Below are 26,768 nucleotides of genomic sequence, written 5' to 3'. Positions count from 1 at the left end.
GGGCCCTAAGGGTGATGCATAATATCATTTCAAAGTTCAAACATAGACAGAGAGAATCATACTCTTTGTCTTACACTAGTACTAGCACCCAAAAGAAAAAGATGAGTACTTATAGTTTTTTTTGTTCTTATTTACTGAATTTGGTTTGACCAACTATAACTACACAACTGCGTAATGTAAGTAGAACTCGTAACTTCAGTAGAAATAGTTACATGCAAACCATTTCTACGAAATGAAAGCGAAACCTAAATGGTAACCGCTATAAAAAGGAATCGCTGGTATTAAAGTTTATGGATCTTGCTCTTAGAACCCGCATTTTAATATATCACGCGCTTATTGCTTTGGATAAGACAGTCATATCACTTGTTACAAGTTACACCAATGTGCGACTGTACCTCATATTTCGGATATCAATTATAGCTGCATTAATGCTACGGTATTGACGCGGGCGCTGTCACTATCAATTTCCTTGATAAAATGAGTGACGGATTGAACGTGGCTCATTTTATCAAGAAAATAGAAGTCAAGTTCAATCCGTTACTCATTTTATTAAGGAAATTGACAGTGACAGCGACCGAGTCTACGCCGCAGCTGTATAGCCCCAACAATAATGCTGCAGTTGCCATCCGACTGTAACCTTAATCCGCAGCAATAGTCACAAAGCAAAACGCGACTACTGCACACTGGACAGCAGTGTTGGCCGTAATTGTTAATTTTAATTAACCATTGATCAATTTTATTAACCATTAGTTCCGCCATTAACCAATTGCATTAAAGTTAATTCGGATTAAAGTTAATTCGGATTAAATTTTTGAGACGTTAATGGCCATTGAAGTTAATTCGGATTAACTTTAATTCGGATTAACTTCAATGGCCATTAAAGTTTCAAAAAATTAATTAGAATTACTCTCAATTGCATTAACGTCTAATAAAATTACATTCGTGATATTTTAAAATGAGACAGCAAAATGACCCTGACTGAACCCTGGCAGTAGTAGCAGTACCTACCTACTACCTAGTAGAATTCTGGTTTGGTGCAACACAGACATACGCGGTTTTGGTCATTTAAATCGTCTTGATGAGCACTTCGGAGAGCCGTACCCATGATAGAGCTGATGCTGAACCCTGGCAGTACCTAATGGATCTAAGGTTTGGTGCAACATAGGCACACGCTGTTTTAGTCATCCGACTCGTCTTGATGAGCACTTCGGAGAGCCATACCCATGATAGAGCTGATGCTGAACCCTGGCAGTACCTAATGGATCTAAGGTTTGGTGCAACATAGGCACACGCTGTTTTAGTCATCCGACTCGTCTTGATGAGCACTTAGGAGAGCAGTACCCATGATAGAGCTGATGCTGAACCCTGGCAGTACCTAGTGGATCTAAGGTTTGGTGCAACATAGGCACACGCTGTTTTAGTCACCCGACTCGTCTTGATGAGCACTTAGGAGAGCGGTACCCATGATAGAGCTGATGCTGAACCCTGGCAGTACCTAGTGGATCTAAGGTTTGGTGCAACATAGGCACACGCTGTTTTAGTCACCCGACTCGTCTTGATGAGCACTTAGAAGAGCAGTACCCATAATGGAGCTGATGCTGAACCCTGGCAGTACCTAGTGGATCTAAGGTTTGGTACAACATAGGCACACGCTGTTTTAGTCACCCGACTCGTCTTGATGAGCACTTAGGAGAGCGGTACCCATGATAGAGCTGATGCTGAACCCTGGCACTACCTAGTGGATCTAAGGTTTGGTGCAACATAGGCACACGCTGTTTTAGTCACCCGACTCGTCTTGATGAGCACTTAGGAGAGCGGTACCCATGATAGAGCTGATGCTGAACCCTGGCAGTACCTAGTGGATCTAAGGTTTGGTGCAACATAGGCACACGCTGTTTTAGTCACCCGATTCGTCTTGATGAGCACTTAGGAGAGCGGTACCCATGATAGAGCTGATGCTGAACCCTGGCAGTACCTAGTGGATCTAAGGTTTGGTGCAACATAGGCACACGCTGTTTTAGTCACCCGACTCGTCTTGATGAGCACTTAGGAGAGCAGTACCCATAATGGAGCTGATGCTGAACCCTGGCAGTACCTAGCGGAACTAAGGTTTGGTGCAACATAGGCACACGCTGTTTTAGTCATCCGACTCGTCTTGATGAGCACTTAGGAGAGCAGTACCCATGATAGAGCTGATGCTGAACCCTGGCACTACCTAGTGGATCTAAGGTTTGGTGCAACATAGGCACACGCTGTTTTAGTCACCCGATTCGTCTTGATGAGCACTTAGGAGAGCGGTACCCATGATAGAGCTGATGCTGAACCCTGGCAGTACCTAGTGGATCTAAGGTTTGGTGCAACATAGGCACACGCTGTTTTAGTCACCCGACTCGTCTTGATGAGCACTTAGGAGAGCAGTACCCATGATAGAGCTGATGCTGAACCCTGGCAGTACCTAGTGGATCTAAGGTTTGGTGCAACATAGGCACACGCTGTTTTAGTCATCCGACTCGTCTTGATGAGCACTTAGGAGAGCAGTACCCATAATGGAGCTGATGCTGAACCCTGGCAGTACCTAGCGGAACTAAGGATTGGTGCAACATAGGCACACGCTGTTTTAGTCATCCGACTCGTCTTGATGAGCACTTAGGAGAGCAGTACCCATGATAGAGCTGATGCTGAACCCTGGCACTACCTAGTGGATCTAAGGTTTGGTGCAACATAGGCACACGCTGTTTTAGTCACCCGACTCGTCTTGATGAGCACTTAGGAGAGCAGTACCCATAATGGAGCTGATGCTGAACCCTGGCAGTACCTAGCGGAACTAAGGTTTGGTGCATCATAGGCACACGCTGTTTTAGTCACCCGACTCGTCTTGATGAGCACTTAGGAGAGCAGTACCCATAATGGAGCTGATGCTGAACTCTGGCAGTACCTAGCGGAACTAAGGATTGGTGCAACATAGGCACACGCTGTTTTAGTCATCTGACTCGTCTTGATGAGCACTTAGGAGAGCAGTACCCATGATAGAGCTGATGCTGAACCCTGGCACTACCTAGTGGATCTAAGGTTTGGTGCAACATAGGCACACGCTGTTTTAGTCACCCGACTCGTCTTGATAAGCACTTAGGAGAGCAGTACCCATAATGGAGCTGATGCTGAACCCTGGCAGTACCTAGCGGAACTAAGGTTTGGTGCAACATAGGCACACGGTGTTTTAGTCATCCGACTCGTCTTGATGAGTACTTAGGAGAGCAGTACCCATGATAGAGCTGATGCTGAACCCTGGCACTACCTAGTGGATCTAAGGTTTGGTGCGACATAGGCACACGCTGTTTTAGTCACCCGACTCGTCTTGATGAGCACTTAGGAGAGCAGTACCCATGATAGAGCTGATGCTGAACCCTGGCAGTACCTAGTTGATCTAAGGTTTGGTGCAACATAGGCACACGCTGTTTTAGTCACCCGACTCGTCTTGATGAGCACTTAGGAGAGCAGTACCCATAATGGAGCTGATGCTGAACCCTGGCAGTACCTAGCGGAACTAAGGATTGGTGCAACATAGGCACACGCTGTTTTAGTCATCTGACTCGTCTTGATGAGCACTTAGGAGAGCAGTACCCATGATAGAGCTGATGCTGAACCCTGGCACTACCTAGTGGATCTAAGGTTTGGTGCAACATTGGCACGCACTGTTTAGGTCGTCCGACACGTCTTGATGAGAGCAGTACCCATGATAGAGCTGATGCTGAACCCTGGCAGTACCTAGTGGGTCTAAGGTTTGGTGCAACATAGGCACCCGCTGTTTTAGTCACCAGACTCGTCTTGATGAGCACTTAGGAGAGCGGTACCCACGATAGAGCTGATGCTGAACCCTGGCAGTACCTAGTGGATCTAAGGTTTGGTGCAACATAGGCACGCGCTGTTTTGGTCATCTGACTCGTCTTGATGAGCACTTAGGAGAGCAGTACCCATGATAGAGCTGATGCTGAACCCTGGCAGTACATAGTGGAACTAAGGTTTGGTACAACATAGGCACACGCTGTTATGGTCATCTCACTCGTTCTAATGAGCACTTGGGAGCGCAATATTTGAATATTATCTTGAGATACAGAACTCATAAGATAGATAACATATACTTATGGCAGTAAGCAGTAGGTCTAGGTACTTTCGCGTATTTTCGCGGAAACGCACGAACGTGTCTTGCTATTTCAGTCAGTCTCAGTACAAAAATACTGAGGTTGACAGAAGTAGCATGACAAATACGAACGTTTCCGTGAAAATACGACGACAAACACTTATGCACTACATCTGTATCATTATGTATAAAATAAGACTTAATTTTTATAATTGTTAAAATAATTAGTGGTATCTAATTTGTAATACATTTTTTTAAATAAATAAATAATGATAAATAAATATGTTATTTTAATTTATCCCTGTAAGGATTCCGATTCAGTTCATAAATACAAACATATTCTTTCATATCTTACATAATATTGCATGACCATGACATTGGTAATCATGATCAGTTAACACTTTCAGTGCCAAGAACCCGATAGTCGGGTTCATTTTGTTATTGAAATGGGGCGCTTGGCGCTGAAAGTGTTGAATAATACAAAAATTTACAAAACATTGATTAGGCAGCACTTTTGTTACTATTCCCATCAACTTAATAAAAAAAGATGAACCAAAACAGCGCGTGAATAGATTGGACCATACCTGAGTCCTAGTAAGTACCTCTAGGTACTTACTAGGACCTACTGCTTACTGCCATAAGTATATGTCATCTATCTTATGAGTATCTCAAGATAATATTCAAATATTGCGCTCCCAAGTGCTCATTAGAACGAGTGAGATGACCATAACAGCGTGTGCCTATGTTGTACCAAACCTTAGTTCCACTATGTACTGCCAGGGTTCAGCATCAGCTCTATCATGGGTACTGCTCTCCCAAGTGCTCATTAGAACGAGTGAGATGACCATAACAGCGTGTGCCTATGTTGTACCAAACCTTAGTTCCACTATGTACTGCCCGGGTTCAGCATCAGCTCTATCATGGGTACTGCTCTCCTAAGTGCTCATCTAGACGAGTCGGGTGACTAAAACAGCGGGTGCCTATGTTGCACCAAACCTTAGATCCACTAGGTACTGCCAGGGTTCAGCATCAGCTCTATCATGGGTACTGCTCTCCTAAGTGCTCATCAAGACGAGTCGGACGACCTAAACAGCGCGTGCCTATGTTGCACCAAACCTTAGATCCACTAGGTACTGCCAGGGTTCAGCATCAGCTCTATCATGGGTACTGCTCTCCTAAGTGCTCATCAAGACGAGTCGGACGACCTAAACAGCGCGTGCCTATGTTGCACCAAACCTTAGATCCACTAGGTACTGCCAGGGTTCAGCATCAGCTCTATCATGGGTACCGCTCTACTAAGTGCTCACCAAGACGAGTCGGGTGACTAAAACAGCGTGTGCCTATGTTGCACCAAACCTTAGATCCACTAGGTACTGCCAGGGTTCAGCATCAGCTCTATCATGGGTACTGCTCTCCTAAGTGCTCATCAAGACGAGTCGGATGACTAAAACAGCGTGTGCCTATGTTGCACCAAACCTTAGACCCACTAGGTACTGCCAGGGTTCAGCATCAGCTCTATCATGGGTACTGCTCTCCTAAGTGCTCATCAAGACGAGTCGGATGACCTAAACAGCGCGTGCCTATGTTGCACCAAACCTTAGATCCACTAGGTACTGCCAGGGTTCAGCATCAGCTCTGTCATGGGTACTGCTCTCCTAAGTGCTCATCAAGACGAGTCGGACGACCTAAACAGCGCGTGCCTATGTTGCACCAAACCTTAGATCCACTAGGTACTGCCAGGGTTCAGCATCAGCTCTATCATGGGTACCGCTCTCCTAAGTGCTCATCAAGACGAGTCGGGTGACTAAAACAGCGTGTGCCTATGTTGCACCAAACCTTAGATCCACTAGGTACTGCCAGGGTTCAGCATCAGCTCTATCATGGGTACTGCTCTCCTAAGTGCTCATCAAGACGAGTCGGATGACTAAAACAGCGTGTGCCTATTGTTGCACCAAACCTTAGATCCACTAGGTACTGCCAGGGTTCAGCATCAGCTCTATCATGGGTGCTGCTCTTCTAAGTGCTCATCAAGACGAGTCGGATGACCTAAACAGCGCGTGCCTATGTTGCACCAAACCTTAGATCCACTAGGTACTGCCAGGGTTCAGCATCAGCTCTGTCATGGGTACTGCTCTCCTAAGTGCTCATCAAGACGAGTCGGACGACCTAAACAGCGCGTGCCTATGTTGCACCAAACCTTAGATCCACTAGGTACTGCCAGGGTTCAGCATCAGCTCTATCATGGGTACCGCTCTCCTAAGTGCTCATCAAGACGAGTCGGGTGACTAAAACAGCGTGTGCCTATGTTGCACCAAACCTTAGATCCACTAGGTACTGCCAGGGTTCAGCATCAGCTCTATCATGGGTACTGCTCTCCTAAGTGCTCATCAAGACGAGTCGGATGACTAAAACAGCGTGTGCCTATGTTGCACCAAACCTTAGATCCACTAGGTACTGCCAGGGTTCAGCATCAGCTCTATCATGGGTACTGCTCTTCTAAGTGCTCATCAAGACGAGTCGGATGACTAAAACAGCGGGTGCCTATGTTGCACCAAACCTTAGATCCACTAGGTACTGCCAGGGTTCAGCATCAGCTCTATCATGGGTACTGCTCTCCTAAGTGCTCATCAAGACGAGTCGGATGACTAAAACAGCGTGTGCCTATGTTGCACCAAACCTTAGATCCACTAGGTACTGCCAGGGTTCAGCATCAGCTCTATCATGGGTACTGCTCTCCTAAGTGCTCATCAAGACGAGTCGGATGACTAAAACAGCGTGTGCCTATGTTGCACCAAACCTTAGACCCACTAGGTACTGCAAGGGTTCAGCATCAGCTCTATCATGGGTACTGCTCTCCTAAGTGCTCATCAAGACGAGTCGGATGACTGTAATGTAATTTTATTAGACGTTAATGCAATTGAGAGTAATTCTAATTAATTTTTTGAAACTTTAATGGCCATTGAAGTTAATCCGAATTAAAGTTAATCCGAATTAACTTCAATGGCCATTAACGTCTCAAAAATTTAATCCGAATTAACTTTAATCCGAATTAAATGGCTAATGGTTAATGGCCATTAACCTTTTTAATTGTTAATTTTTAATGGTTAATGGCATTAGCGTTCGGCCAACACTGCTGGACAGTGGCAAATGATGATGCGGTCAACGTTTGGATCAATGCACTGTTCCGACCTTGCGGCAGCCTTGGTTACCTGTAATGTTATGACCAACTTGACACAAACCACTCTTGGATGACGAGCGTGTGGATGAAGCTTGACACAATGACGCAAACCCTAGACGCTGGAAAAAGGTTGAGGCGGTTAACGTTCGGGTCGATGCACTATTCCGGCCTTGCGGTGGCCTTGTGATCACCTATTCCTATCAACTTGACACTAGCCTCTTGGATGACACGCGTGTGCATGAAACATGGCCCAACCCAATGTGCAATAATGCAGGCAAGGTTAGTGGTAAGACAGGACAGGAGACAGGTAAGTGAAAAAGAACGGAATGTTTTGGCACAGATCACATAATTTCTTGAAGTGTAATGAGCCGGGAATTTGCAGACCGATTAGCGTAAAAAAATCAGAACGGACGCCCTCTGCTTCACTTATTAGATAAGTTTATTTTTATTTATTTATTTATTTAAGGTTTACCAACAATTGTTGACATCGATACATTAAGGTGGTTCGATTTTCATACAAAATTCAATCTGCTTTAATTAAGGCACTACACACTATTACTACACAAATATTTGCTCATTTATCTACTTTCGAATATTCGTTTGCGCTAAATTAATAGAAAAACTTTGTTTCATACAGAAATCATACATAAATCAACGTAATTTTTTCATCAATTTTACGTATGTGTGTGTCACAAATGTCGTGTACAAATACGTTGCGTGCGGCGTTGCCACTCTATGACGTTGGCGACGTTGCCTGGCCGACCTGGCAGGATTTGCAGTGCCGTCATGTTTAGTGCATTTTTATTTGACAGTGTTGACACTGACACATAGGGTCATGTTTATTGTGACATCAATTTGTTTGTATAAATTGAAAGGATAGCAACGCAAAGAGTATAATAATATATGTAGCAACGTCTAAATCAAGTTACAAAAATCATCGGTGTTCTGGTCGGCGAAAATCCAGAAAAATTCAGACTCAATTGAAGCGGAATTCATGATGGTGAAGTTTCGTAAGGTAGGTAAAGTTTCATTCCTTCATTGTACATTGTAATTTTCTCGTGCCGATCTTTTTAGAAAATAATTCTCACTTCTTCCGTAATGGTAGATATAAGCAGTGAACAATACCTATATAATGTAATTATTACTGTTTTGGTTGCCGAATAGTCAATGTGTCACTAACTCTAGGTTTTTTTAGGTATTGTGCAAAATGAAGAGGCATTCTTGGAAATAAAATGTTTTCCTTCATTAGCCAGAAAAAATCAGGACATCCTCACTGCAATAAAGTAAAATAAAACATTTCCTGGGGATGAAAATTATGGAATTTTGTCTATGAATGAAAAACACTATTATTATTAGGTAAGTAAATGATAACTTTATAAGAATCCATATTGTTGCATCATCTTTCTTCCTATAACATTAGAGATTTTGTGCTATCTTGATATTATTTTTCTTTCAGGTACAGGGACAACTACGGATAACAAATATGAAAAAATGTTATTTCATTTGTTGTGTGAATCCATCTACACCAACAAGACATCCACTGCTGGACATAGGCCTCCCCAGGGATCTCCACAACGACTGGTCTTTGCAAGACCGGCCAAAATATCGAGAAATAAATAATATAAATAAACATGATAAATATCCCGTTTTCTATAATAGTTATAATTAGAAGGCCATGCAATGTTGTTACTCACTGTACCTACTAAAATCCAAAAAAAAATATATCAAAAACGTTTTAATTTTATTTTACAATTACTACTTTATTATTAGTACATTACGATACAAGTGCGAAAAGTAGGAAATTGGCAACGAGTGGCGATAAATTGAAACACGACCGAAGGAAGTGTTTTAATCGACACGAGTTGCGAATTACCTTTTCGCACGTGTGTTGTACAACGTTTTACAGTACATAATTATGGCCCTTTACATTTTCGACATATGCACGTATTGTACTAATTACCGCACTAGGGCGGTAACGTATATGTAGCACCATATGTACTATAAAGTATTTTACAGTACATATGGTGCAACTTTCTCGCCCTAGTGCGTAAAGAGCACTTTTCATGCATATGTCGAAAGTTTAAAGGCCATATGTACTGTAAAACGTTGTACGATACACGTGCGAATAGGTAATTCGCAACTCGTGTCGATTTAAAACACTCTCTGCGGTCGTGTTTTAATCTGTCGCCACTCGTTTCGAATTTTCTCTTTTCCGCACTTGTATCGTAAATAACTATTTCAAACTGCAAGGGTACGATGATAGATCTCAATTCAATATAATTTTGCAACATTTGGCATTATTAGGTTATAAATTGTATGGAGATGAAATCTATCATCGTGCCCTTCCAGTTTGAAAAATACTATAGAGGCTGGGCAGTAAGGGATTGCTTTACTTGTAGAACTATATTTAGCGCTTTAAAAAAAAACTGATACCTGACACTTACAAACCTGGACTTCCTTGGGCTAGTGCTACTAAGAATCGTCAGTATTCTCCATCCTTTCTGAGTTGGAAGAACCCAAAAAGGTGAGATTTGTGAAAGTCAGGTTTTCAATATATGTGGCGTTTTCAACCAAACGGGTACCTACTTATTGTTGTCATATTTCCATAAAGCTTCAAAATGAAATCAACCTAATCGACAACCGACAATGTGGTACCTTTTAGTTCAAAACGTCACATATTTTTATAAAACGTTATAAACTAATTTATTAATAATACTGAATATCTGGGAGAAAAAGAAAACATAAGTAAAAACTCAAAAATGCTCGTTTTCCCAGAGATAAGACCTAGCTAGATCGAACCCCTTACAGCAAATTTCATCGAAATAGTTAGAGCCGTTTCCGATATCACTGAAATATATTTCGGTTATATCGGAATCGGACAAGAATTCGAAGAATAAAAGGTATAAGAAACATAAGATAACACAAAAAGGACAAAAAAAGTACCCCTGACGTACCAGTCTCGAACCCGAATCCTCTTGCACGTATTTCCACGAACATACCGCAACGCCATTGCAGCATACTTACACTGCATGAAATTGTCTACTACAAGCAATCACGAAAACACTGTTTGCATGTGTGAGTAATAGTAGGAAATAGCATGACAGAAACACTCTGTCGACTTTAAAAGTGTTTTTTACACTAATGAAGTATTCAATGTTTATTATAATAGTTCAATATTTATGTAAAGAGTGCGCTAAACATACTTTTAAGTATACAGATACCAACACTATTCCACAAAAAAATAAAACCTGAAAATTTGCGAAAGTGACGCCATCTAGCGGGGTTTAAGCTTTGGGTAACCTAGTCGAACCACCTTAATAATGTACTAAGCTAAAACATGTAAGGAGTGGTGTCACAATTACTTACAGGTAAACACAGTTAATCCTATAATTCGACAGATTTAGTTGGTGGTATAATTTCTTGACCAAATATCATCTGATCACGAGTTGCCAAGGCGTCAAAATGCATGCTTAGATATTTAAACGCTTTCCACGGTACAGTTATTTCAATGCCGACTGTGACTGTATACTTTGTGTGCTTATAAAATCTACGAAACTAAGGTCTCCGACTCAGGTAGCTATTTCAATAAGGCCCAAGTCGTAGAAAGCCTGGATTTCCGCTCATAGACATAATATAGTTACAGAGACAACCATTCAATGGTCAAGTACGTACCTACTACTTTCTCGTCCTTTCAATGCAATTCCATTATACGTTTATGGGATATATTATATTTTATATGTAGATAGATGGGACGACGTTAGCTGCCACTTAGCTTTAAGTTAAGTTTTATCATTATCTACCTTCCTTTTTTTCTGGGTTTTATATATCTATTCATAGGTAGCTAGCTACTCGTAATTTACGATATTATGTCTCAAATATTTATCTCATTATTTGCTAACCTCGCTATCGGACCGACAAACCTGTGGCAGACACAAATACGAAAAACAGAAATTGTAAAGTTATGTTGAATTTTTTATAATTAATATTTACAATAAGTCATTCACCTCGTATTTAATCGTTTTGAAATAAACGATGTTTTTGTATTATTGCAAACTTATACATAAATATAAATATCTGGGAGACCGAGCTTTGCTCGAAAAAGATAAGATAGATAAATTTTTAGTCCGCCATTTGTACCTTTTTGGATTCGCAATAAAGTTAAAAATAATAAATAAATACATAATCTTGAGTTTAATTAACCTTCTAACATTACCCGTATCTATTTATATATACAAGAATTGCTCGTTTAAAGGTATATTATACATAAATATAATAACTGAAAGACACAATTGTGTTTTGTATACAAGCAGCGCTCCATCTGAGCCTTAATAAAGTTATCATTCAAAGAATAGTACTTACAATTAAAGTTTACAAACTAAATAGGTATTAGATATGTTACAATCATAACAGCCAACCCTACAACTGTCATTCGCCACGATTTTGCTGGCTTGATTCTTTGGGTCTCGTTAATTAGGCACATACTTAAACTACCATAAAACCACCGACTTTAGTCCAGTAGGTACTACAACTAAGTAAGTATACCAGTCCAGTACTTACTTACTTTTTCTTCCGTTAATAAAAATATTCTGCCATAAAACTACGATAATAGTTACACCTGAATTCAAGTTAATTTTGGACCATAGTTGGAAGCTTTTTGGACTATTGTTAGATGATTTTATTTACGGTACCATCAGGAAGAATGGTATTATTTATATTATTTATGTAAGAACATTATCCACCATTAATAATGTACATTATAATTGAATTGTAATCACGCTCAGCATGCAGAGATAATAATATCGTGCGAATTTCCAACTCATGATTCCGTATTTGTGATCCCTGCTTGAGACGCTCGTCACGTCACGTCTTGATTTGCGTCGAACATTCATTTAATTTCATCTATTTAATATGTAATATTAGCACTAACAGAAAAACTTTACTTGCTAACATTCAAATTACATTTATATTTATATTTACTTTTTAGCTTATACACTATATTTCATAACACTATGAACATTGATGAATTAAATCTTGTAAAGTATTATTTTTACTGCGTATCTAATGCAGTGACAGCATTACTGCTGCAGTATTGTGGCGCAGAATTAATGCCAAATGCATTGCTGCTGCAAATGTCAAAATAATATCGATGACCGGATTTTTGATATTAGCCGCAATACTGCCGCAGTAACGCAGCGTACTGCGTAGGCGAACAACACGCGAACGCGAAGCGAAGCGATGCGTCGCGGGGTGAATCAATCCTTTGATACCTATAGAAGTGTCCTACGTGGGCGATCTCTTTGCGAACGCGAACGCCGTGGGCCTGCCGCGCCGCTTCGCTTCGCTTCGCGTTCGCGTGTTGTTCGCTTACGTAAGACGCTGCGTAACGCTGATGCAGTCTGAATCCGAATCAGGTACCATTACAACTTCACTTCAATAGAAGAAAATGATACAGAAATTTAATACAGCAACACAAGTAGAGGGAAACAATAGGCCGAACAGGCGGTCTTTATAGTGTAGGTATATTATATTTCATTGCTAATTTATCCGATAATCTGATTACAAAAACTTGTAAGTGCACTTTCAAATACCGACTCGAATAATCTTTGCCAGGCAATGACTTAATTTAATTCGCAAGTGGTCCCCAACAAGTAAACTTTAAAACAAACGTTTCCTTTATTTTGTGAATTGTGAATCTAAGCCTAAATATTTAGTTGGTCCATAATCTATGTAGGTACTAAATGAAAAGGATAATTTTATCTTGTTTAATCTTTTCACAACTCTGCAACAACATTAAGTTCGTCGTCAGTAAGCATTCTTATCCTAACAACAAACTTAGTGTCCCACTGGGGAAAGGCCTCCCCTAGTTTTCTCCACGACCTCTCGTTAGTATTTTCCCACCATTTCAGGTAAAATGCGTCCAAGTCGTCCCACCATCTCAACTCTCTGCCATCCTTCCTACGATTATGATTGTTTGTTTAAATAATCGTATTCGATTTATCTTAATCTGTTATTTGTTGTTTACTTTAGTATTTTACTCATCTAGATCCTCTTCTGTAATAAATCATGAGTGTCGGAGATATTGAATTCTTGGAAAGTTCAAGATATCGCTCTAACAGGAATTGGATGTTTTGTACGTGATTATTGCGAGCATAACAATATTTAAGTGGGTACCGTTCGTCTACATTCAATCCATAATCCATCCAATCTTTATCCCAAAGATATAAGGTCTAGTGATGGACACTTAAATGTGTTAGGTACTATACATCTCGCGTCGAATATGACCTATGACAGCTCCTTTGAGTCACTTTTGGTTAGGCCTATATGTCCCACTACACACAAAATCCGTAACGCCCAGTGGAAAATCAGTATGAATCTTGAATTGATTGCACATGAATACAAGATTTAAACAATTGAATGCCTTATATTATGCTCGGTCGGGCAGATATAATAATATTATGACCTTATAGTCTTTGGTATTTTTATATTGTAGCTTGTGTCATACAGAAAGTCAGACACTATTAAAAAACAATGCCCTCTGTAATTTACATTTAGTCCTATGGATGGTTTTCCTAAAGTGGTTTAACATAGATGAGTATAATCCCCTTATATGTGTACCGGATTAGGGTCCGTAACAGTGTCATGATTAATTACAAACGATGTAATAATATGGAAACTAATAAAGTTGTTAAGGTTGACATCCCTTATCAATTAAAGTACCTATATACCTACTTACTAATGAACAGACTGCGTCGATAACCTATTAATTGAATTGCGTCAATTGCGAAAAATTACCTAGGCTACATATTTGATACGTGATCCTGATGAAACCAGTATCAAGCCGCATCGTTATTGCAGTGTCTGGAGCTAACGACGCCAATAAGTTCCAACTAAAGACTATATAGGTATATAGACTTCACAATCATAATTTGGATTCAATGTTCTTTGAAGGTAAAACAGTATTGTAATTCCGAACTAAAAATGGCATGCTAAAGATTTAAATATACGAGAAAAAAAGTGATATTTAACAGATTTTTGAAAGTGAAAAGTTTTGAATAACTAGCTTTAGTTATCTCTATATATGATATATGACATAATCCAGACGATCTCCTGCGGCTCGCAGCTCACGTGACCACGTGACTTTGCAATTGTATCCAGGAAGCTGTCACTGTAAGGATGCAACTGGCTCACCAATTGGGCGAGCTGACAAACGGCGAATTGTATGAGGAAAACTACAAAATATAGTCATCATTAAGTTTCTACGTGTTCAAAGGATGGGCACTGGACTCTAACAAGGGGGTCCCTTTGTTTGACATAATTACTGAAAGTCATAATGTAATGATTGTCATATTATCATTAGTCATAATTCTGAAACCGTTAATATTTCAGGATTTTCGTAAGGTTATCCTATAGGTTAGGTTTGCTTTATAGCGATCATGAAAAGTTACGCGTCTGAGAAAAACCAAATTATGACTTAAAACTAATGGGAAACAATAGAGACCCTCTAACGAGAAGGTTGGGCTATAGTCTCCACACTAGCCCAGGCAGGGCAGGGAGTTTCCACAGATTTGAATTATTATGTAGAGTATCTTGACATTTTCATAATACCTCTAGGTACTCGTAAGTTCCGAGAGCTTATCTAGGAGCCGGGGTTCGAAATCATTATGTACTTGAGTTGCTTCCATTTTGGAAGTTGTAGACGTTACCGCTACCAGCCCTTCAAGTACCAGTACTTAATACTGATTAGTTTAGGTTAGCCTTAAAAGTACATAGATAATACTGATCTGTGGAAATTTATGTGAATTAAAACTAGATATAAGTTCCATATAAGTAGTTAACTTTTCAATAAAAAAAGTAATGTTCCCAGTGGTTTGCCCGAGCGGGCAGGGGGCTCCGGCGAGGGCGGCGCGCGCAGGTTTTACCGCTTTTAACCCGGCCGGCGGCGCGGGCGCTCCATTCCGCCGCTCACCGCCGCCCGCGCCGGCCACTCGCTCCTATTTGTAATTAACAGAGTAAATAGATCACGATGTACAAGTCCTTGATTCTGCTGTGTGTTGTTTACTGTGTTGTCATAGGTGAGTCCTTGATCTAAATTGTTAAATGTTCTATGTTTGTATTTATTTTTATTCAGGTTTATTATAATTTGGTAGGTACTGAATGCGAAAAAAGAAAGTAAGAAAGTCTTATTTAAGTCCTAGTATAAAAAGTCTGCTTAGTCGAATTTACAAGCTTCATTGTTTTATCATAGTTATAGTTTGCTTAAGTATAATTATTGTAAGACGGTTTAAAAATAACATTGAGTGATTGTTAAAACATGGCTAAACCCGACCTTTTTTGTTTGTATCAACGAACATGATCAATAGATAAAATAAGCCATTAGTTCCATTGTAAGGATGCTCCTAAAATTAAAACATCGATTAAAGTGCTTTGTGCCTTCCCGGACCGGCACAATTAAGCAGTGCTGAAACAAAAACTAGTTGACACGGTAATTAATGGCCAATACCTATAATTTATTCGGCAATGAATCACGAGCGTGGATCTCTTGCGCATCTTTTCCGCGATCGTGCCCCTAGATCTACCTTCTTAAAAAAACTTAAAACACTGCCCAACAATTCAATCAAAGCCCCAATGTTGAGCAAAAAATTAATTGTTTATTGAATATTCTTACCGATTAGCTACCTAGTCATTTTTGTTGAATAAACATGATTTTGTTACAAAAAATATGACTAAGTAACAAACGATACAATAACATCATCAATCCGAACAATTTGATGAATTACATAAGTATGTTTAAAATTAATTGAAAAAAAGTACCTTCGCAAGCGATGAATCTCACTTGGATGGACCTGAGTCATAGCTGAGCAGGTTATGATTAACCTCTAAATGTCAGATCAAGGAACCGGACCTAATCGACATGCACGAAAGTAATTGGCAGTAACCTAGTCTCACTTACTCGTAGGTCAATGTGCTCTTAAGTTATATCGCAATGCCGGAGCATCACATCCAATTTTGAAGTCCGTTATCTTTAAACAACACAAAATAAATAAAAAGCCGCGGCCTTCAAAAAACACTTAAAAATAACTGCCAAGAGACGCTATCAAGCCAGTAAGACGAATATATTTTTGTGAACTAAGAAAATATTTTTGCCACAGTGCGGTCAAAATTAGATGTATCAAAGTTTAGAATCATAAAATTATCTATATACCTATAACCCTTAAAATTTATATCGTATCGCCCTGCGAAATCTAAAACGGACTCATCGTTTCCGAGTAAGAGGGCGCTATGAACTCATCGGTGCCTAAAAGTATCACGTCATTGAATTAAAACCAAAAAAAGTTAATTGGAATGACTTCAACCTGTTACGTTTCCAACCAATACTAACTAAATATACCAAATTCATTGCTTTAAAGCTTTGACGTACCGTCACATGAAGGTAACAAAGGCGCAGTGGGTGTCGAGTGTAGCGAAGTTATTTGTGGGGAATGGAATTTTATAATAATGTAAAAACCGCGATCAACCCGTTCCCCGTGGGATGCACTCCACTGGACAGCGGACGATGACTTCCTTCGCCGACTTACTTTAATACTATTGGTTATGAAATTAGCTTTAGCCAGTTGCCACTTGTTTTAGTAGTACTTAATAAACAAATATCTAACATGTTTTACTAATACGCATTTTCAATTTTTTTCCAGATTTACATAGCTTTATTTAACTATAACTTTTTTACCTAAATAAATTGTGTTTATTAAGACAGTAAAAATAATAATACAAACTAGGTATAAATAAACTTAAAATAAAGGCCCTATAAATAAAACACGTCCTCCAAGTCACTGCCGATGGGCAGTGTGCCCAGAAGGCTGGCTGCATTGCCACGTTGAATGGCAATGCTAATGCGTTGAGCAAAATACTGGCCAGCCTTCTGGTCCCTTGTGGCGTCTATAAGGCGCGCCGCTATCTCTTTGTATACCCGGCGCGCGCTTGGCCCCCACGGCCCCAGCGTTTCGACCCCAAACGCCTCAAAAATATAACTGCTGCCAAGGGTGGCATATTTGCGGCGTTTGAGGTCTTCTGCCATGGACGCGGCACGACCAACAATACTGCTAGTGCCCGGAAGGTGGGACGGCGCGAGGGTGTCAACGCATGTGGCATCCCAGACTAGAGGCCGTCCCATCCTCCAAGGCACCAACGTCATACCGTCAGGCCTCTTGCCGTCGTCCCTAGCCAGACCTACGGGCTCGAGTATGGCCGGAACTTTGACGCTGACAAAGGCCCTTCGGATGACATCATTGATGCTGGCGTGTCTAGGTATTCGTCCGGCGCTTCTGCCGCAGGAAAGCCCATGATGTCCATGTCTGTCCACCATGGCACCACAACGGCAGCGATGGGGGACGTTGGTTACAGTCCCTATGCGCAAACAAGTCGCCAGTCTAAAGGTGGTGTTGTCCAATAGGGTACCTATGGACGGGGAGGGTAGAGCTTGCAGCCGCAGACCCGACTCCCACTCCGCAGTGGCAAGAAGACGAGCTCGATCCGCCGTACTAGTTGACGTATCAACAAGGTTATTCCGTACTAGACGGCAGAGCGGCTCGTCCCATTGCCTCTGCGAGCAAGGATTGGCAGGAGGGTCTGTGTTGCCACAGGTTAGTAACCAAACATTCTTTACTTGTTTTACTTGGGAAAGTGTGGGAAAATATATAATTATAGTTACAAAACGAAGTCCAAATAAAAATGTGTAGAGTTAACGCAAACATGTGTCTTGGCAGTCACAATAGGTATTATTTATGTAATATTTGACACAAGTTTTTATTGCCGATTGTATAGGTAGCAAAGAGGATATAATAAGATATAGCGGTACTGTCATAGTAAATTTTGTAACCCCAGTAAATTCACTGCCATCTATCGACACACCTTAAAACTAAAAATGAAGATTTATAAAAATACGATAAAATGTATTTAAATATGGATAAATGATTTTTTTATTTGCATTAATTATTTTTATGATTTTGACCCATGTTCTTTCACTGATATGCGTTAAAATTGTTAAATAACAAATGAAATCCTCAATGCCATCTATACGACAGTAGGCCAAAGCTAGTAGCGCCCTCTGATCGAGAATCAAATTTTCTTGATTTTCGAGGCACGTTTTTTCCTTAGACTGTATCCATCTATTACGGAGTTATATCTATCTTTGATAGGTAGTAAACCTTTCCATACCTATATCGTCGAGGTCGAGATAGCCTAAACTCGGTGCATTTGCCACTTTTCGTTACGGATTACATTGGCCCCGTTACCGTTGTATCGTCAGATCAGCTCATGATCAGCTCCATTCGTCCATGTTAAATCAAAGTACACTCAAATTTATAACCTAAATAAATCATATGCAGGCAATAGCTAGTAAAATTTTGTGGTTATCGTTTATCGTGAACAATGGGGCGCCAGCATAGCTTGCCCTGTCAATCCCTAGAATTGTCAATTTTTTGTTTTTTTAATGGCCCTGGACGCCAGCCCTTTAAGCCAAATCTCATAGAAAAAGGGGCAAGCTATGATGGCGCCATCTCTACAAACCTTTGACAGTTGCCAACCCCATTGAAACTAACGATTTTCCAGCTATAGGATAACAGATGTTTAGCTGTTAGTAACGGTGTATTAATTAACTCGCACTGAAAAGTAAACAAGACAAGAGCCTGACAGAGACTTATTTGGCCAAGCTCACCCAGTTTCTCAATCAAGTACTGCTCAAACTACTAGTCTGCTGCGTTTCTCCAATTTATGTATACATTTACAAGTTAGTAACTACAATTTCGCCTGCCAATCCGAAAGCTGTTTGGTTAGAATATATTTGTACAACTTTATCTTGTTTTAATTTAAGAGGAAGCGTAAAGCCAGGAAATTAGAAGGAAAAAAAGTGCGATGGAAGATATGGCCATCACGCGGGTTTTTACCTCTTATCTCCATTCCTTATTTAAATAAAATGAAATTTTGCTCGTCAAATCCCTCATCCCTCGGCTATATGACTAGCTATGTTATACTAGAATTATACAGCTATTGAATACTTATGCAGGGTAACGACACACTGTGGGCTGAAATTCGGCTCTCATTGACATAGAAACCCAATTTGTTAGGCCCGGGTCTGCAACAAACGCCGTAGGTCGCGTCCGGCGTGACGCTGTACGCGACGTACGAATGCTTAGTATGGAAATGCACTACAGTGGTCTCTCTCACACGCCAGACGCCGCATTTTTTTATTGAAATAGGTTTTGCTCAGCAATCTGCATAGTTATGAAAACTTTCGAATTTAGGACGATTTGGCATAAAGAGTGTCATTATGATTTTATTTTTATGAAAAAATGTATGGAGCAGGAACAAAAAAAACAATTTATTTCAAAAACCGGAAAACAAACCGTAATATCCTCGCAGATGGTTAATACTACGAATACTCGACACTCTTTATGCCAAATCGTCCCAAATTAAAAAGTTACCATAACAATGCTAGGCAAAACCTATTTCAATCAAAAAAAATTAAAATAACAACTTTGGTGTCTATGTCAATGAGGGCTGAATTTCAGCCCACATGCAGTGCGACACTGTAAATAAATGAAAATTAGACATGTTTTCGTGATTGTTTTCTATCCAGCCAACTTTAACCAATTAAGGTTTCGGTTGGAGGCTGCCCTTGTACATGTAAAATTCAATATTAAAATTTTGCGTTAGCCCACTCTTAAGGTCTCTAATTTGTGCCACTGTTGGAAATTCGTCAGTTCTCCGAATAAATAACCTATCACGCAAAGCGTTTTTCCTTAAACTTTATCTTACGCGTAATATATTAAACTAGTACGCAAAAAGTGATAGTAAATTGACCGCATTGTAAAGGTTAGAGCTGATATTTATTTATAATGTACACGCGAGCCGGCAATATATTCACTCACAACAGTCATCTAAGTACTAAATACAGCCATGATAACACTGATAACGAGGAATTAATACGAGGCCCTGTACTAGATATAATTCAATTACATGAACATAATAACCTTATAAGGCCATTTTGACGTCTCCGCAACCGACTGTGCATTATTCCTATTAGAAATACCTACCTAGTTGAAACATTATACGATTTATATCGAATAAAGTTTGACTAGCTGTGAAATTACAGGCAAAAATAACGTAAAGAACATCCGAAATATACATTAAAATAATATAATTACTATTTTTCGTGGCTGTTTAGCGTGCGGAAAGTTGGTTTTCGCGAACTAGTGCTTTTTACTTTTCCAATATTTTTAAATTTTGATGAGTGTTAATATTAGTTTCCTTTAAACGTCGTAATCAACATAAAAAATAAAAACCTACTGTTAATGTAAGAATACGAAAAATATGCATATTTCATATTTTATTACTCTACCTCTTCATCATTATAAGTATTATAAGATGTTTAATTTTTTAATGTTGAAAAACCGTTCTTAATAAGTTGTCTGAATGGAATGGAACGCCTGTCAAAGAAGAGGCGTATTTTCTTACTGCAAGAATGTTTTAAGTTTCCAAAGGCAACATTCGATATTGTTTTTATAAATATACGATACACAAATAATCGTAAATAACGATATTTAGGTAATAATAGTACAATGTTTTAATATTTACAATTGTTTCTGTCTTATAGAACATGCATTTGAAAAAAAAAACTTTCATTGAAGTGGGTTCAATAATAATAACAAAATCTATTCTAGTTGAATAAAAGCTAGAAAAACACATCTTCATAATGTCAATGTCAATGATGTCAGTGTCACAGAATTAATAATATAAAAGTTTCGAATTCCATTCCTTACTTGTTGCTTTTCTTATTTTTTCGCAACTGTATTAAAAAACGTCGTTCGATACACGTGCGGATATGTCATTTTTCACTTGTCCCGAGTCTTGCCACTCGCCTACGGCTCGTGGCAAGATATCTCGGTACTCTTGAGGTAATGACATACTTTCCGCACTAGCATCGAAATGTACTATTCTAAGATAGAAAACTTCAGTTTTAGTTAATTTTGTTTTCATTGCTATTTGTGGATGTAGGTTTTTATTTTTATAATAATCAATTAACATTAATGTTTCTTTTTTTTATCAACGAATGTGTATGTTCATAAAACTTATCGTATTGTGCTCAAATATTTAATCCGCTTAGGTAGGTACGAAATAAATGCCTAATTAAAATTATGTATCCAAGATCATTGAGGCTCTGATCTCGGCACCTTCAGTTCGACGTTTGACCGTTACATAGAAAACATGAAAAGCCATCGAACTTGAACTTTAAGCACACATTCTACTTACCGCACTATTAGAGAGACCACAATAAAATTAGCACTACTACATTGACTTTTTTCACTAAGCATTATAAGATGGTCGACTGCTAGATAGTCTCAGGTAAGGTCGCTATTTTTACTTTTAATGTGCAAAAAAGTTAAAATAAAACTAATAATAGGTGAAGGTCAGCTAATAAAGTACCTCCTCACCGATTACACAACCTGATTTTACTTATTCTTCTTCCTAATGGAAGCGACATTGCGACACGCAGTTAAATGATGCGACTACTCGACGATACATACCTATATTTCTGTACTAACAGGAGCTGTACCTATCAGCTGTCTTTTATTGGTACACAAGTTCATTACCAACCCTTGCGTGTTGGCGGACACGGTGTATTATGTAATGTAGACGCATCGCCTCAATACGAGTATTTTGTTTGCGCCTAAAACTGTGAACTATCCAACAACAAGGTTTTAGTGAATGTATCTACTGACGATTAAGTACTCAAGGGGGGTATTTAGGGATCTTTCAATCAGTTATAATATTGCAGAATGTTTATATTGTACAACTGTTAACCGCACACGATGGACAATCAAAAAATCATAGAGCCGCGGTCATTGCCTTGCACTCGGCCGGCGCTAACTAACTTTACTGTTATGCCTGCAATTTAACACCTTTCTGATTATATTCCTTGGGTGCATCCGAGATATACAAATAGCATTGGGTGCATCCGAGATATAGGAAATAAAATAAATAGATAGGTTGACAGTGAGCTTAAACTGGGGCCTGGTAGGAAATATAACACATAATACAAGTGAAATTATAAAAACTACCCCGATATTTTTATCGATATGTTATTTTTATAAACATTGGCACCAATTCTTGTAAGTAAAACTATTAATAAATAAAATGATCTCCACGGATAATTAAATATGGACAAATGGTAGGTTTGCCAACGATTATTTTGACCACTTATTGAACTATGCCAAAAAACAAAGGAATAGGAAGATATTCGTTCACTCGAAAAAGCCCTTTAATAAAGAAAAAAAAAAAAAAAAAAAAAAAAAAAGGAATAGGAAGAGTAATATCAATAAGTTCAATAACATTTCACTTTAAATGTTTTTTTTTTCCTTTGTTAATGCCAAGGTTCTAAGTTTAACGAATACTTGTACAGCGAGCTGCAAAATTGCATGGACACATTATGAATGGAATTAATTCATAAAGTGACCATTTACTTTTGCAGCTGGGTGTACCTTCTGTTAGCCAAACGTTGCGCTCGCATGTGCTTAAAGATTTTAATCACAACGAAGTCCAAACGAGCTCAAGAGAATTTGACCCACTGCTCCGTATCCATCAGAGAAAAGTAACTGTATCAGATGAGTACTAGCGGTATTATGCCGGTGTACAAATTTTAATGTGGACTTATTAGTGCCTCACTATGCTAAATCTGTCAATAACGCTTGATGTAAATATTAAAATAGCGCGACCGTTAAGACATGAATTAAATAGTGCAAAGGTGCGTTTTCATTTATTTGCAAAATCAATAAGCGCCACTTCCACCATCCCACTAACCCGGGGTTAACCGGGTAAAACCGTTAACCCAGTGTCAAATTGTACTGCTAACCATGGTAACTCCAGGTTAGTGAATGGTGCAAGTGGCCCTGTTTTACGAGTACTTAAATAAGACGTCAGTTAAAATACATTTTGGAAAAATGTCAAGACAGAATACCGTACTGGAACCAGAAATTTCTTACAGGATCTCATACCTATTACAAGACTATCGATACATCTACATAATGCCCTAAACATGACCTATATGACCTACTGTAAAGGCTATTTACGTCAGTTACGGTGATAATTGTTTGGTTCGACAATGTCCACTTACCTTCATGTAAACTTTAACATTTCTAATTTTGTCGAATATTGAATCGAAAATGTCATATAACAGGCTCGACTTCCTCACCTTAACTTTCAACTTTTTTATTTTACTGCATTAAATAAGCTTTCTAACTAGCTAACACCTAAATATATAATCTTCTTTGGTTATCTGTAATAAACGTCGGCTCGTAAAGTCGTAATCATTACGACGGCCATATATGTGAAGCAGTCGTAAAACTGCTGTAGTTGTATTTCGCTACTTGCACCGTGCACTTGCGTGCTAGAACTTGGGTGACGCTGCACGTTAGAAGCATTGTCGCTAGTAAAGACGAAAATCCTTACAGAAAACTAAAATTTATCTAACAAGTAAAGTGGTGGAAAAAAGTGTCATAAAGATGAGGACTCCAAAGACTCAAGTTGCCACCACTTATTAAAATAAACAAACCTCGAGTAATGTGGTTTTCCACCCTTTTATGATGGAAAGGTCCTTGTGCACATGGAGCATAAGGACCCTTCTTTGATGGAAAGCGACATAAATATTTGCATGCTCAAACAACTACGAAAAGTACAAAACCTTTCTTTACACGTAAAGACGGACGATTAAGTTTGGAGCATCACTTCCAGCCATCCATCCGCCTGCGAAATCTTAGCATCACTCATACTTAGCTCAAGTTGCTTATTTAACGAGTCGATACTCGATAGTCGCAGATCACTCGCTAATAGATGGAGTTTAACAATACAACTTATGCTCACTATGCAAGTATGCATGCTGCATGCATAAGCGCTCCTATACCTATACTATTAAGGTATCAAAGCACAAACACACAGTTCAGATGCTTCCATATTTGCCCGACTTCGCTTGTCCGACTACGCAAATTGATCGGTTCCATACGTACCTACTTATTACCTTCATACCGGAAAAGCACGTTTCTAGTATAAACTACTGTAAATATTTGTCCTAAAACCTGCTTCATCCAAGTAATAGCCACACTTAGACCAAGTTACAAGTAATTTTGATAGTTAAGTTATGAACTTATTAAGTTACAATAATTTTGGTTGGAATAGTTGCGACGTTTTGCTGTAGGTACACATGATATCCTATGACTGTAATTGGTAACTATGTAATATGAGATGCAACTGTGTCTCGAGGGTTGCTTTATAAGTAACTAGCGACCCGCCCCGGCTTCGCACGGGTGCAATTCTGATGTATTATACATGTAAACCTTCCTACTCTTGAATCACTATATCTATTTGACTATGACTATATTTAAAAAAACCGCATTAAAATCCGTTGCGTAGTTTTAAAGATCTAAGTATTCATAGGGATAGACATCCATCCATACACCAAGAAGCGACTTTGTTTTATACTACGTAGTGATAGAGCGGCCGCGTGTAGCAAACACCTATAGGTACTTATTAGCTGCATGCAGAATCTACGCACAGAAGTCTCTGCCGATAGTCCATCCAATAAGTCAGAGTTGAACGACCGCGGTTCATCACGAGTAGAGCGGTTCGTGCCGGCTATTATCTATTAAATGCATGTTGTGGCTGCCTTGGGCGGCAAAGCTGCTATTTCTGCGATAACCACTGGACTTTACTTCCTCGGTGACAGGTGACGTAGGCGTATGAATTATGATACAAGTGTGTTAAGTTCAAAGTGAGTCCAAACTCTTGCAAGTACAGTCAACCAATTTGATTCCAAGGCCACTATAGAACCTTGTCGCTTTAATTAGCTATTAGATACACATCACTTCAAATCGTACTTACGATGTACTTACATATCTTCCTCTAATATCCGTCAAAAATAGACCTACCCTCATAAAATCTCTCTTCTTTCCAGAGGCCCGTCCGAAATGGCAGTTCCTTCCCCCAGTGCCCGGCTACGTGCCTGTGTACATTCGCACCGGTGACACTCCCCTCGAGGAAATCAACCCTGAGCTCGCCGAGGCCTTCCACGCGCTGCCGGCCGGCAGAAGCGCCGGCAAGGAACTTGAGGCTTCCCCTGAAATGCCCGAACTTGCCGACCAACCTGACATTCCCGAGCAGCCCGAGCAACCCAGGAAAATTGACGACTCCCCCGTCGACCATCGCCCTTATGAGAAGAAGAAGTCGAAGAAAGCAAGCTCTGAGATCGCGAAACCGATTGAGCGTAGATAAGCTATATAAGCTTTCGTAGAGTTAAGTAGTTTGTAAGAATCGTGACTGAAATGACTATTTGTTTTATAAAAGTAAGAAGTTAAAAAATGCATTTAGAGCGGGTTTACTTGTTTTAATTTTTGGGCCACTTTGAAAACTACTCTTTTATAAAACAAATAGATATGACTCTTAAGCGCACACAACTGGAACCCCGGTTTGATAAGCGGTGATAAGCTGGGACCGCAAAACACAAATACTCGAGATCTTTGCAGCGTTAATAAAAAAAGCCGTAAGCTCATAAGAGCATATTAAATAATTGTAATTATTTAAATTTAACGATAGATATATAAAAAAGAGGGCGCTATGTACTGAATTCTGTATTTAAGTATCTTTTGAATACATCAGTAGTTTTTATGTTGTTGGCTTCGTCGATCTATGAACTCAAAACAAAAACGACCGTTTTTACTTTGGACGCATATAGATTGACGAATCCAGCAACGTAAAAACTATTATAATGTATTCAATACAAAATACAGTACATAGCGGCCAACCTTTTTAAATTTCTATCGTTAAATTTAAATAATCACAATTATTTACCAGTGGCGCTAGTGAACACGTTGATTGGGCTCTTAATATAACTTGTGTGATACTTAAGACTTTTTGGCTTAAAACAGCAGTAGGGATATGATGGTCGTTCTTGTCTACGTGACAGCGTGATAAAACGGTGTCCGTCACTTTCTATCCCGCGATGTTAAAAAGTGACAGTTATTTTGTCACGTGGATAAAGCTATCCATAATACGCCTGCAGATCTATTAAACCCCAGAGTGAAGTTAGATACGTAAGTTTTTCCTTTATTTATTTCCTAAGACGTACTTAAACGTGAAAATTTTGGATCAAAAACAACCCATGGCTTGCCTATTTTTTATGTAAGTTATTTTGTTTTTTTTTTTTTTAATTTTGAAGAAATAAAGTTATTTATTTTAATTGTTTTTTTATTTCTTTAAATAAAAACACTAATTTCGGTACAAAAAAGTACAGGAGTTTTTCAGTCATCAACATTTCTCAACAACAGTTTGTGACAATTACATAATTGTTTAATATAGGTACGACAATAGATGACATCAGTTTTTGAAAAAAATCAAATTTGTACATTTCCC

At 39.3% G+C, this 26,768-nt stretch overlaps 1 protein-coding gene across 1 annotated transcript; it reads left to right on the top strand.

Annotated features, from left to right (window-relative positions):
* Positions 1–15,227: 15,227 nt before the first annotated feature.
* Positions 15,228–26,595, top strand: LOC134756027 (uncharacterized). The gene is made up of 2 exons (XM_063692799.1): positions 15,228–15,388; positions 25,315–26,595. Exons 1-2 carry the CDS (start codon positions 15,340–15,342, stop codon positions 25,629–25,631), a joined length of 366 nt encoding a protein of 121 aa, XP_063548869.1. The 5' UTR covers positions 15,228–15,339; the 3' UTR covers positions 25,632–26,595.
* The last annotated feature ends 173 nt before the right edge of the window (positions 26,596–26,768 follow it).

This window comes from Cydia strobilella, chromosome 3 (assembly GCF_947568885.1).
Source record: "Cydia strobilella chromosome 3, ilCydStro3.1, whole genome shotgun sequence".
NCBI lineage: Eukaryota > Metazoa > Arthropoda > Insecta > Lepidoptera > Tortricidae > Cydia > Cydia strobilella.
Note: the sequence above shows the minus strand (reverse complement) of the source record. Positions and strands in the feature narration are given on the sequence as shown.

What these genes read in the sequence shown, in the direction of transcription:
- LOC134756027 (XM_063692799.1), top strand. Translation starts at nt 15,340, where the DNA reads ATGTACAAGTCCTTGATTCTGCTGTGTGTTGTTTACTGTGTTGTCATA. An exon ending in TGTTTACTGTGTTGTCATAG is followed by an intron (nt 15,389 to 25,314) that starts GTGAGTCCTTGA and finishes TCTTCTTTCCAG; the next exon opens with AGGCCCGTCCGAAATGGCAG.